Consider the following 13861-nt stretch of genomic DNA (forward strand, 5'->3'; position numbering starts at 1 on the left):
AAATGTACATTTTCTGTCTTGTTGTAGATAATTTAAATAGAGCATAACCAGTTGGGAGACTGGAGAATGCTATTGGTATCTCCCCAAAATCTGTTAAAGGTTAATAACATCAATAATTCTGTGTGTATGTATCTGTATGTGATAGTTTTGCCCCTAATTTTTAGAAGACAAGTATAACAAAAATGTGCAACTCTGCAACTGTCCAACAGTTTTTTATTTTGGTGTTTACTTCTTAAATCCATATGTAATTTTCAGGGACTGATTACATATTAGGTAATTTCTCACATCACAAACAAGTAATTTTATTAGGGTAAATTTGTTCTATGTCTTATGCTTATCTAAATTCCGTTTCTAATGTTTAAATAGAATTCTATAATCTCTGTAAAAATCAAGAAGCAATTACTCGGTGCTTATTGTAGGTATTTACATTGTTAACCTTTTAAATTCTTATTTTGTTAGGTAGTGCATAACACAGCTGTTCCCAACGCACTTGCTGTCGATTGGATTGGAAAAAACCTCTATTGGTCTGACACAGAAAAAAGGATCATTGAAGTATCCAAGCTCAATGGCTTGTACCCTACTATACTCGTTAGCAAAAAGCTGAAGTTCCCCAGGGACCTGTCTTTAGATCCTCGAGCTGGGTTTGTAACATTGAGAATCTTAAATTAAAGATTGAAACTGTGGGTTACATTCAGTGTGGTAAATCTCATTCTGTAGGTTTTAACATGAAAACCAATATAAAATGTAATGTGTGGACATTCTTATTGAGAAGTCAAAAATAGAAATGTGACTCTCACAGTGAGAAAGAAAAACATTTGAAATGATGAGATTTAACAGCAGGTATTTTTAAAAGTTTTAAACAACTATTTTTCTAAGTAATCTAAATATATCAGAAATTAAAACATACAGATTTCTCAAATTTATTGCCTTTAAGTGTTGGAGCAAAGGCAACGACTGTGGTAGTCCAAATATGGATGATGTAATTCCTGTACCACTTTAGGGCAAGACACATAAGTAGTATCCATGGATAATAAGTAACCAGGTGCATTATCTGTGCACTCAAAAAGGATAGTATAGTGGAAATATTGAGAACGATTCATACTGGAGCTGTGTGTCAGTTGCATTTCATTGTGAGAAAGGAGAGCAAGTCATTGTAAGGATTAAAGCCAGCAAGCTGGAGATTCCAGGTGAGGGATGAACACACATTAAGGTGTCAGAGCTTAGGTGTCAAAGTTAGGTGTATGCCTGCTAAAGTTTTATGGATTATGACCATTATCATTCACTTTTAATTATGTTTTTTTGGTAGTTAGAGAAGGCATGCCTTTCCTTTTTTTTCTTTTTTTGCACTATAATTTAGAGTGATTATATACTCCAAAATGATCTCTGTAGAAGTTCAACCTACTCAACATGCCTGTTAAAATAGCAAATGTAGAGAAAATTTTATTTTTAAAAATAGGACACATTCACAGTAACAAGTGTTATAACTGTAGTGCTCTAAATTTTCTGCTATATAAATTAATTTTACTTAATACTTTCATGAAATCACTGCTTGTATCATAACATATTCAACAATTAGACATTGCTTCTTGCTAATAGGTTGTATCTATGTTTTTTGGTCCTTTATATTCATCTTTGGCAATGTGATCATATCAAAGTATATTTTATATCTTAAGTTTAAACACTTTGGGTAGAAGCAGTACCTAATAGGAGAAGCCTTGTACTGTAGATACTCTCCTGTTTCCAAGGTAATGTGCAACTTTTAACTTTTTGCTGTATAATTATGTACCACTTTTTAACTCTTAAAGTATTTTCTTTTCCATAGCAACAGAAAATCCAAAAGAATGTCAATTCCATTTTAATCGAAACAGAATCACAAGAGAGTCTGTTTTTAATATGTTTCAGGAAATAATGACCAGATGTAATAAGTTTGACTATTATCATCATTCATTCATAAGAATGTGAATACTTTAATTCCTTCAATATTTTATCAGAAGATATTTATTTTAGCATGTTCAAAACATTGCCTTTTTCTTCAAAATCAGTATGGCTGACTTAGTTTTTCCTTTCATACTCTTTAGGATGCTTCATATTAAACAAACATTACCTGTAGGTCATAAAGGTTTGGGGAATTTACTTGTTATAAAACAAAAATGTCCTAGCCTAGTGAACATAGCTGAGTCTAGCTTTAAGTTTTATTTCTCCCAGTTACAGGTATTATTACCCTGTAAACCAAAGGCAGCCTTAAGTTGTCGTTAACATAAACCCATCCATCAAAAGTGTCAGTCAAAACGGTGAAGTACTAAATTATTGTAAATGTTATGAAAGACTCCATTGATTTCAATTTTGGATAATATTTTATTATGATATGGATATGCCACATTATAACAAAAAGAAACAGATAAAAATGGTATCTTCTTATGAAACAATTAAAGCTACCTATTTTAACACGTAAAATTTAATGACACCTTTTTGTTCATTCTGTTTTTCTCATTCCCCAGAGTGAGACAATAGGACAACTTGGATTTTAGTTTTTATGAGACTAGCTTCAGGGTGAAGTTTCCATAACTGTCTAAATTATTGTGTAATTCTGCTTCAAAATATATCAACTTATATTGTAATATTATGTAATAAAAATCCCCTTGTACCTTTCCACATCAGAATAACATTGCAATTTATGCATGTTTTGAATTTGCCAATACTACTGGCCGCTGTTTCCTGGAGAAATGTGATTTCTGTCCTGATATTTAGTGAGGAATAAGGCAAGGATTTGTTTAAAGGAGAGTAAAGATCACTGGACTAATGTAATGAAGTAACTCATGATCGTGAGGTCTGTGAATTCAAGCCCTGCGTCAGGCTCTGTGCTGACACCTCAAAGCCTGGAGCCTGCTTTGGATTCTGTGTCTTCCTCTCTTTCTGCCCCTCCCCCATTCCTGCTCTCTCTCTCTCTCTCTCTCTCTCTCTCTCTCTGTCTCTCTCAATAATAAATAAATATTTATTATTTAAAATATTTTAATATTTAAAATAATATTTAAAATATTTTAATATTTAAAATAATATTTAAAATATTTTTATATTTTAAATATTTGAAATATTTAAAATAATATTTAAAATAATATTTAAAATATTTATTATATTAAAAATATTATATTTTTTAAATAATAGTATCCCAATGGTCACAATATCAATTTGGATATGGTAGTTACTAAGTAAGAATGGTAAAGAAGATACAAGTAGACAGATCAATCATCTTCCTGATTGTTATATTGAAATTCAGCTGAGATCCAATTATCCTAATCATTCTGTTGTCTGGTTTAGTTTGAGAATTACTGTTTTAATTTATCATAAGTTTGGGGCAATTAATATTATTTACATCAATATTTATAAGAGTTGTTTATGCAGAAAAAAATACACACACACATACACATTTTAAAGTAGAATAGAAAATATAATATTAAAGCCATACTGAGCATTATTATATCTTTTTGGATGATTAACAAGTTATTTCAGGTAATCACATAGCAAAAGACCATTATGATAGACAATAAAGTGAATGTGTGATATGACTAGTTAACAGAAAATTAATGTACCCATTCATTTATTCAACTCACATTTCTTTAACATTTAGTGTACATCTGGCAGTGCTCTAGGTAGGAGTATAAAAATAAAAGGCACAGTGCTATCTCCAGGTGTTTCATGGTTCAGTGGGTAGGTAAATAAATAATTATAATACAATGCAGTTTTTTTTAAGTTTATAAAAATGGGGGGGGTGGGGGAAATAGAAAATGTTTTTATCTCAACTGGAATCAGAGAACCTTCCTGGATAAAACTAGTGGAGTAAGAATTAGCCAGTGATGCAGTGCCCTTCAGAGCAGGAGGTATTTCAGGACAAAAGAATAAGTAAGCTCTCTGGGAAAGCAAAGAGGACTTTAAAGAACTTGTGATTGGAAGAGATTATTGCCAATGTAGGTAATGATAGTGAAAATAAATTTGCCAAGGACGCATTTTATGCTTCTGTATCTTGCCTTATGTCATTCTTTCTTCGTAGAATGCCCTTCTTATTTTCCTCTAGTTGGAATAACTTTCTGTTTTTCCAACAAGAGCAGAAAATATCCGTTCCTATGTGAAACTTTCCCCAGTTCTGGCTAAGAAGACCCCACATATTGAACACATTCCATTATATGACTTTAAAATTTTTTTAATTTATTTTTTGAGGTATAATTGACATAAAATATTAGATTAATTTCAGGTGTATATATGACTATTATTGGTATAAATATTTATCTCTCCATCTAGAAAATGAGTTCTTTTAGCAAAAGGGCCATGGCTTGATCATTTTTTGTGCCTAATACAGAAGTTGTTAAATTCACCGCAAAAGGAAATAATAAATGGGCAACTGGATGTACACAGCAAATAGGGTTATAGCTACAGGGACATTTTACCTGCATCATTACCCAAACCAATACATCAGTATGTAAATAACCTGCATGTTTCAAGGACAAGAGTCATAAGGGAACTTTTGTTGTAAGGGAAGGAAAGGTATATCAGGAATGAAAACTCAGTTTCTGATTTCTGTGGGGAAACAAATATTTTATTAAAATAAACAGCCACATTAAACCATCCTTTCCCTACCAATTTTTAAACCTATATTCCTATATTTAGTCAAAATATACAGGAAATGAATATAAAAAAATTATAATTCAAATAAGAAACAATTGCAGTTGGAAGAATTGTCTCTGAGTATATTCCCTAAATTTTGGGGGGAAAACAGTAAAAACTGAGCAGACTTCTACTTTAATTTGTTTTAAAGAAATGTAGTATATTTCATTAAACTATAAAAGACATCCTCAGGAACCACAGAAGTCTGTTGTTATGGTTACAGCTGGCACTGTTGTGTAGTTCACACTTTGTTATAACTTACAGAGTAGATATTATTTGGGGCTGAGGTTTTTCAGATGTGATCTTAGGTAAACATTACCTACTATATGGGTGAGATTTAGAACTCCTCTTTTGACACTTTCACTGAAGTTTTCATTTTTCAGCTTTAATTATTTAAAAAAATTTTGTACTCAGCTAGTTTTTAAGAAGTTGAATTTCAGGTGTTGAAAATACCAGTACACTAGTACAGACTTATTGAAAAACTTGAAAAAAAAAGTATAGTAATAGGGCTTAAGTATGGAAAAGGAAATGAAATTTAGCCATCGGAAGGTAGCTACCCATAAGAGAGAAATCCTGTGTCTGTGAAGACGCATTTATACCTGAATACAGTTAAACTATACTTTTCTTCCATGCAACAGAATATACTCTTTTGGTTGATAAGTACTTAAATAAAAAAATCATGTAATAACACAAAATCCAGAAAAATCATGTAATACTATACACACAATCTGGATGCAACAGTTAACCTATTAACCAAACACAATAACCTATTAATAACCTATTAAATAAAACCAATATACAGAAAGTGTACACATTTATATGATATATATTACATATCTAGTACAGATGAATAATAATAATGTTTGCTAAACACTCCATGCTTATCAGTTTTCTAAATTTTTCCCTATAATTATTAGGGAACTAATATTATTATTTTTCTTTTCAACATGTGAGTAAATACAGGCTCACGTAGGCTAATTAAAGTGTCCTGACTCACATAGCTAGTAATATGTGGACCTGAAATTTGAACCCAATTAATCTGTTTCTAGAATTCATTTCCTTAATACTCTGCATAGTTCTGCTTAGAGAAAAAGTTAGTTTATAAATCTAGAGACCTGAGCCCTTGTTTCAACTGTATCATAGTAGACTATGACAACACACATAATCTTATATGGTCTCAGTTTATCAGTAAAATGAAGGTATTAGGCTACATTATCTTTAAGACCTGTTACAGCATTAAAATCGTCAATTTAGTTATACTTTGTTCTAAAATCTGAAAAAGATAAAGATTATTCTTATCTTAAGCTGGCTATGAAAATAAGATTTATGTTTCAAAGAACTATCAGTGAGCACGAGATTTCTTTCATGCTTTCTTCCATCTAAGTAAAATTATTATTCCCTCTTTTGTGCCTCCATAGTAAAATAGTTTTATCATAATATTGTTTTCATTTGTTTTACATCTACCACCATTGTATTCACTGAGAGATTTTTAAACACAAAAATCATATCTGTTTATCTCGGTGTTCTAATTCTAAGAAGTATCTGGTACATAATATTGCCTCAACAAATTATTGTTTCAAAATATGTTCTCAATCTACTTAAAAATGGTTCTGGGCTGGGGTGCCTGGGTGGCTCAGTCATTTGAGCCTTTGACTCTTGATCTTGGCTCAGGTCATGATCCCAGGGTTGTGTAATTGAGCCCCTCATAGGGCTTTGTGCAGAGCGTGGAGCCTGCTTGGGATTCTCCCTCTCCCTCATGCTCTCTCTCTCTCTCAGGAAAAAAAAAAAAAATGCTCTTGGGTTTATTACACTTGTTACACCCGCTGACTTATTGAGGTAGATTCTCTGATCTGATTAGGAGACCTGAGAATCTACATCATTACTGCTTTGGGGGTTCCCATGTTTACAATATATACATTGCTCAATTATACATGCAATAAAAAAAAAAAAGTAATTCTGTAGGACAGAAAAGCTAAAACACAGTTTCCCAAAGTTTGTTTCCTGTTTTCTATTTACTAGGAAAATAAATGCTATCACCCAAGACTATGTGATAAAGAAAGGGACACTATAGTTCCGAGAGAATCACTATGTCAGATTAAAGCATATTAAAGGCCCTCACGATAAAAAAGATGATGCCTACTTTGTTTAAAAAAGCATTTAACAATCTTGTAACCATCTTGAAAAATGTGAAGTAACATTGATCAGGGAAGAATTTGTGGATAATAGAAGGGCAAAGCAAATTATGTCTGAATGAGAAGATCTATATAATTGAAGGGGAAGGAGAAGGGTCAGTGATCTCATGGAAACAGAGAAGTGAAAATGTGGGACTGTAAATAATCCAACTTGAGCTGAACGGACACATTTTTAAATATATATTTTTAATGTTTATTTATTTTGAGAGAGAGAGAGAGAGTGCAAGCAAAGAGAGGCAGAGAGAGAGGGAAAGAGAATCTCAAGCAGGCTCCACAGTGTCAGCACAGAGCCCAACGCGGGGCTTGAACTCACTAATCGTGAGATCATGACCTGAGCTGAAATCAAGAATCAGGTGCTTAACCATCTGAGCCACCCAGATGCCCTAGAACTGACACATTTTTTAATGGTTGGGAGAACTGGAAGAAGTGTGTTTGTGCCTAAAAAAGGAGAGTTTGAATGGCAAGGACAGGATTTTAGGATGAGAGCTGTTAGAGAGTTTTCTGGGACTGATGTAACAGATGTTAGACTCCATGAAATGTGCTCTTCCTATTCTTGGCATCTTGGTTCAAGGTGGTGATAAGACTAGCCAAAAAGAAAAAAAAAAATTCAGATTACAAATAAAAATTGTAAATTGCTATTATATGGATGTCTGACCTTTTGGAATTCGTAATTTACTTAATGACTTCAAAAACATTATTATTCACATTCAGTAGTTTGCAATACTTTGTTGATAACATTTGATGGAGCAAACTTTTCTTTTTTTTTCTTTTTTTTTTTTTTTTTTTTACTTTTGGTATGTTTTTTAATTATAATGCAAACACATGTAGAGTAAATAGCTAAATAGAAATATGAATACTGCCTCTAATTAAGTCCAAATTGGCATGTTCTTTTTAATGTTACAGAAGTTATTACAATACTGCTTTAAATTTTTATTTGCTTATATTTAGTCTCAAAAACATCATGGTTGTATAGAAGCCCAAATATATTTGGTCATATCTAACATGGTTGAGAGAAGCTGGCATATGATATCATCTATTAGGGAAAAAAAAATTGCTATGTTAGTGTTACCAAGATTCAGAGTCAGTAAGGCAAGGAGGAATGTTCTGATTTCAATGAGATAAACTGTCTTTGCATTTTTACTTCTTTCTGATTCAGTTTCTTCCCCTTTATCTATACTGCCATTATCTCCAGCAAGACAGCAAGGTGTACCTCCATAAATTTACTAGAAAGAAACATATTGTGTGGTTTTCTAGACACAATGTGTTTGTTGACATATGTTTGCTTTATAAATAAAAATATAATAATTCAAGATTTAAATAACTTAAAATAATTCAAGATTTAAGAAGTACACTTAATCCATTTCTGAAAGGCTTGATATCTAGTATTATTCGATGATTTGAGGTTTTCAATTTGTGCAAAACTACATAGATATACATAAGCATTGGCTAGCAATTCCAGTATCATCTTATACAAACTTGACTGTTGTATTTCCAGATTCAAATTTGCTTTTAAATTCTCACTCTCAGAGCTCTCTGTGAATCTCAGCTCTTGAATCTACTTTTCATTTAGTCCTTACCAGATAGATACAAATTTCTCATTTTAACTGCCCTGCTTAATTAGGACTCTTCATGATATTTTTGCTAGTAAAGAACTTTTAAAAAATCTTTATAATCCATTATCCCCTGCCTTTATGCAGAACACCCCAAAATGATTGTCAGCACAAAAATGCCCATATTTCTTACAATTATCATTTATGTTACCCCAGTATCTGATAAATGGTTTTCCCTCAAAACTTTTATTTTGTTATAGTGTGTGGTTAAAATGTCTACACATAACTATCACTGTCAGAATGTATGAGAAAAAGTTTTCTTTAAGAAAAGTTTGATTTTAAACTGAATATGCCAGTTATAAACCATATAGAATAATTTTCATACCATATTATTTTAATTATACATTCTCCAAATTTGAAGAATTAATTGTCCATGGTTCTACACTTACTAAAAAGAAAAGAATGGATCTGGGGCAACTAATTGGGTTAGTAAGTTTCAGTTTTAGTGTTGGAATGTGAAAAGGACATTAAAGATCCTCTAACTCATATCTTGAATTATAGAGAGAAGGAACATATTCAAAACGTAAAGTGGCTTTTTCCACTATGATAAAAAATAATGGGTTTAATTAAATAGAAATTCCTCAGTAATTCCTATCACTTAAATAGTATTTACATTTTATGGGATATAATATTTATGTTTACCTCAATTAGTTTTAGTAGCAATATAATTTTCTTCCTTTTATTGTTTTTTTCCCTACTACCTGAAATACCCTACTCTAGAACTTCTAATAACATAATTGAAATCAATGTTGTCCAACATATGATTATCTAGCACTTGAAATGTGGCTAGTATGACTGAGGAACAATTCAGTCTACTTAATTTTATATGATTTTAATGAATTTAAATGTAAAGAGTCACAATTAGCTAAAGGCTACCACACTGAACAATGCATATTCAGGAAAATATAAAGTACTCCTCCATAAATCATTTTGAATTTTTCACTGGTAATGAGCCAAAAGAAAAAAGTATATATCTAGATAGTGTTATTCCTCCAACATTACAGATGCGTTTTGAAGCCTTACCTCTGTTAGTTTTAGAGATCTGTACCTTGTTAACACTTGCAGATATATTATATGTTATATAATATACATATAGGGGTTTGTGTGCTATAGGAAACATGTTTAAAATTATATGGATATTTCAAAGTGTACTATATGTTTAATAAAAATCATAAGAAAAGCTTGCATTAAGGTATGCTTCTTAGAAGTTACAGTTCTTAGAGATACCAAGAATTAACTAGGGAATAGCTGAGAAAATAAGTGAAATATCATATGATGTTTTACTCCCTGAGTGTCTGTAAACAAAATTGTTATTGATTTTTTTTTCCTAGGTATTTGTATTGGATTGATTGCTGTGAGTATCCTCACATTGGCCGTGTTGGAATGGATGGAACCAATCAGAGTGTTGTCATAGAAACCAAGATTTCCAGACCTATGGCACTAACTATAGATTATGTCAACCGTAGACTCTACTGGGCTGATGAAAATCATATTGAATTTAGCAACATGGATGGATCTCATAGACACACAGGTTGGTCCAGTAGCACAAATGACTCAGTATTTTATCAGTACGTACATTATTCATTTAGAAAATATGTACACACTTATGTATTCATTATATATAATTTTTCTCATTAAATTAATTTTGTAACTTAAGATTACATGATCGTGTTCCTTTATGACAATATTGGTAAATAAGAATTAGATATATTTACTCAGAATTTCTGTAATCATGTATAAAAGTCATTGGCAATATTTTCTCTAATTGTACCTTTCAAAGTAGTTTTTACAGTAAATGAACAATTTTTTTCTTAGTTAATATATACATACAATCTTAAGGGATTGAGATAGAAGGTTATATGCCTGTAAACATAAGATTATTATTGCAATCTGGTAGGGCTAAGTTTTTTAAAAATACCAAATAAGAGTATAGTTCTCGAAAGACAGTGAAGTAATAGCATTTAAAAGTTATCAATTCTACTGCATACATGATCAAATTTATTGTTATCTAATCAACAATGGCCACTAAAATTAAACTGGAAAACAGCCATCAAATTATAGTAACATACAGGACATTATTTGAATATGAATGAATATAAAATTCTACAGATACTTTATTTTTCTGTTTTTTATAACTCTGAGTAGATTAAAAAACTCAATATAAAGGATATGAATGAAGGAATTAGATATGAGGAAAGTAACACTGGAATTAGGGATGACGGGGAGGTCTTAAAGAAAAATAGCTGAGGATGAGGGAATTCCTAAGAGCAATGGAGAAGGACATGATGACAAAGACAGAGATGACAGAGATGTAACAGAAACCACAAATAATTCCAGTGAACACTCAAAATACTTTAGGGGTTTAAAGATGACACTTTTCCCAGAATGAAGAAGATAATTTTTTATTTATTTTTTATTTTTATATTTTAATATACATCCAAGTTAGTTAGCATATAGTGCAACAATAATTTCAGGAGTAGATTCCTTAGTGCCCCTTACCCTTTTAGCCCATCCACCCTCCACAACCCCTCCAGCAACCCTCTGTTCTCCATATTTAAGAGTCTCTTATGTTTTGTCCCCCTCCCTGTTTATTATTTTTGCTTCCCTTCCCTTATGTTCATCTGTTTTTGTCTCTTAAAGTACTCATATGAGTGAAATCATATGATATTTGTCTTTCTCTGACTAATTTCACTTAGTATAATACCCTCTAGTTCCATCCACATAGTTGCAAATGGAAAGAATCATTCTTTTTGATTGCCGGGTAATACTCCATTGTATATACATACCATATCTTCTTTATCAACCTATCTGCCAATGGACATTTGAGTTATTTCCATACTTTGCCTGTTGTTGATAGTGCTGCTATAAACATTGGGGTGCATGTGCCCCTTAAAAACAGCACACCTGTATCCCTTGGATAAATACCTAGTAGTGCAATTGCTGGGTAATAGGGTAGTTCTACTTTAATTTTTTGAGGAACCTCCATACTGTTTTCCAGAGTGGCTGCACCAGTTTGCATTCCCACCAGCAATGCAAAAGAGATCCCCTTTCTCCGCATCCTCACCATCTGTTGTTGCCTGAGTTGTTAATGTGAGCCATTCTGACAGGTGTGAGGTGGTATCTCATTGTGGTTTTGATTTGTATTTCCCTGATGATGAGTGATGTGGAGCATTTTTTCATGTGTCGGTTGGCCATCTGGATGTCTTCTTTAGAGAAGTGTCTGTTCATGTCCTCTGCCCATTTCTTCACTGGATTATTTGTTTTTTTGGGTGTTGAGTTTGATAAGTTCTTTATAGATTTTGGATACTAACCCTTTATCTGATATGTCGTTTGCAGATATCTTCTCCCATTCTGTCAGTTGCCTTTTAGTTTTGTGGATTGTTTCCTTTGCTGTGCAGAAGCTTTTTACTTTGATGAGGTTCCAATAGTTCATTTTTGCTTTTGTTTCCCTTGCCTCCGGAGACATGTTGAGTAAGAAAGTACAGCAGCCAAGGTCAAAGAGGTTTTTGCCTGCTTTCTCCTTGAGGATTTTGATGGTTTCCTGTCTTACATTTAGGTCTTTCATCCATTTTGAGTTTATTTTTGTGTACGGTGTAAGGAAGTGGTCCAGGTCCACTCTTCTGCATGTCGCTGTCCAGTTTTCCAGCACTGCTTGCTGAAGAGACTGTCTTTATTCCATTGGATATTCTTTCCTGTTTTGTCAAAGATTAGTTGGCCATATGTTTGTGGACCCATTTCTGGGTTCTCTATGCTGTTCCATTGATCTGAGTGTCTGTTCTTGTGCCAGTACCATACTGTCTTGATGATTGAAGACAGTTTGAAGTCAGGGAAGACAAATGGCTTTTTATTGATGGCTTTTTATTCATCTTTATTGAACTAACATCACCTTTGTCATTAGGTGTTTTTATCTTCAAATAGTAAGAGGGACCTATCTTCACAGAGAGGTCCCAAAGAAAGCCCACCCAGTAGCATGGTTTAGCTTATCAGGCTGCTTTCTTCTCTGGCAGTAAGCTTAGAACAACACCCTGGGTGGAGGGAAATGGGAGGAGATGATAAGAGAGGATTATTGATAATCTTATTGCCAGGTGAGACCTTGCAAATGTGTGCCAGTGTGCAGTCCTCAGAAGGATCAAGTCACAGAGTTTAAAAGTAAATGAATAAGTAAACAAATAAAAACAAAGGAGACAAAAGTCACTGAAGTCATACCACTTAATTATTTGCCTAAGTTCTTCTCAGTTGATGTTTAAACAAATATATTATTCTAACTATCATAGCTGACAGAAAGCTTTTTGAGGTGCTTTTTTAAGGGTAAGAACATTGAGGTATCACAAGTGTAGTTGGATGAGTCACTTATTTAGGTGTTGGCAATGCAATTATAGAGATAAAGAAACTCATCAGGATGAAATTTGAGTGAAGAATTATTTAAAGATGACTTTAGGATTTTAATTACAGCAAAAGTAATGTTGACAAATCAGAATCACACTTAGCATTCAGCAGTTATATCTTCTCCAAAGAATCAATAATGAAATGTTCAGCAACATTTTCAGATGATATAATTGAAAGTTTTATTGTGGTAATCAGTATTTTCCCCATGTAACTAGGAACCCATTTATTTTTAGCATCTATATAAAGCTCTAGGTTGTTGTGAATGTCTTACTTTCTACTAAAACTGTTCACTGTACAATATTATTTAAACAAGTTTTGGTCAGATAAGTGAATATTGAAAACATATATTTCGGCATCAAATATTTGCCTATTTGCATTGGAGACTTCGTGTTTGAACACAAATTGTAGTTAAAAATGTTGTCTGTTAGAAACTATTGATTCCATCTCCGATTCATTATTAAAAATGATGTCAGATATGTGGGTGACTAATGCTTTGAAAACTTAATACAAAATTAAATATGTATAAATGAAACGTCTTTCAATCATGGTAGTCATGGTGACTTTGGGTAGAAGGACATATATAGCAGGGAGAAATAGCACTATATTTATTAGAGTAAAATATTTGGCTGAAAGATACCCAGGTATGATGTTGTCAACATTTTAAAATTTGATTTTGAAAATACTTGGAGGCTCCAGGGGAGAAAAAGAAAGTAAAAGAGTTGATGCCATCAGAAGTATTTTCTCCTGAAGGCTTTCTCAGAAAGACTAATGAAAAATTCATTAAGCATCTTATCAGGCATCTGCCAATAACTGAATGTAAGCCAACAATTACCTAGTAGTTACTAATGAGCTACTCATTGTAGGCAGCCTAAATTATGCTAATTCCACAGTCAGTGGAAAAAGAGGCATTCATTTGTCATGTTTGTGAAGGGGAGTAGCATTTTTATATTTCTCGCACTTTCCTGGTAAAGACATAGAGAATGCTGTGGTTTCTTGATTGTGTATTTGGAGGTGGAA

General features: G+C 32.5%; 1 protein-coding gene across 3 annotated transcripts in view; it reads left to right on the forward strand.

The window, feature by feature from the left end:
• The window catches only part of LRP1B (LDL receptor related protein 1B), a 1899539-nt gene that overhangs the window by 1649670 nt on the left and 236008 nt on the right, over positions 1–13861 (forward strand). For all 3 annotated transcript variants that reach the window (XM_078451331.2, XM_078451332.2, XM_078451333.2), the window contains exons 59-60: positions 460–641; positions 9790–9989. In XM_078451331.2, coding sequence (XP_078307457.2) covers positions 460–641; positions 9790–9989 — 382 coding nt within the window. The remainder of the gene's footprint in view (positions 1–459; positions 642–9789; positions 9990–13861) is intronic.

Source organism: Panthera onca, chromosome C1, assembly GCF_046562875.1.
Source record: "Panthera onca isolate mPanOnc1 chromosome C1, mPanOnc1 haplotype 2, whole genome shotgun sequence".
NCBI lineage: Eukaryota > Metazoa > Chordata > Mammalia > Carnivora > Felidae > Panthera > Panthera onca.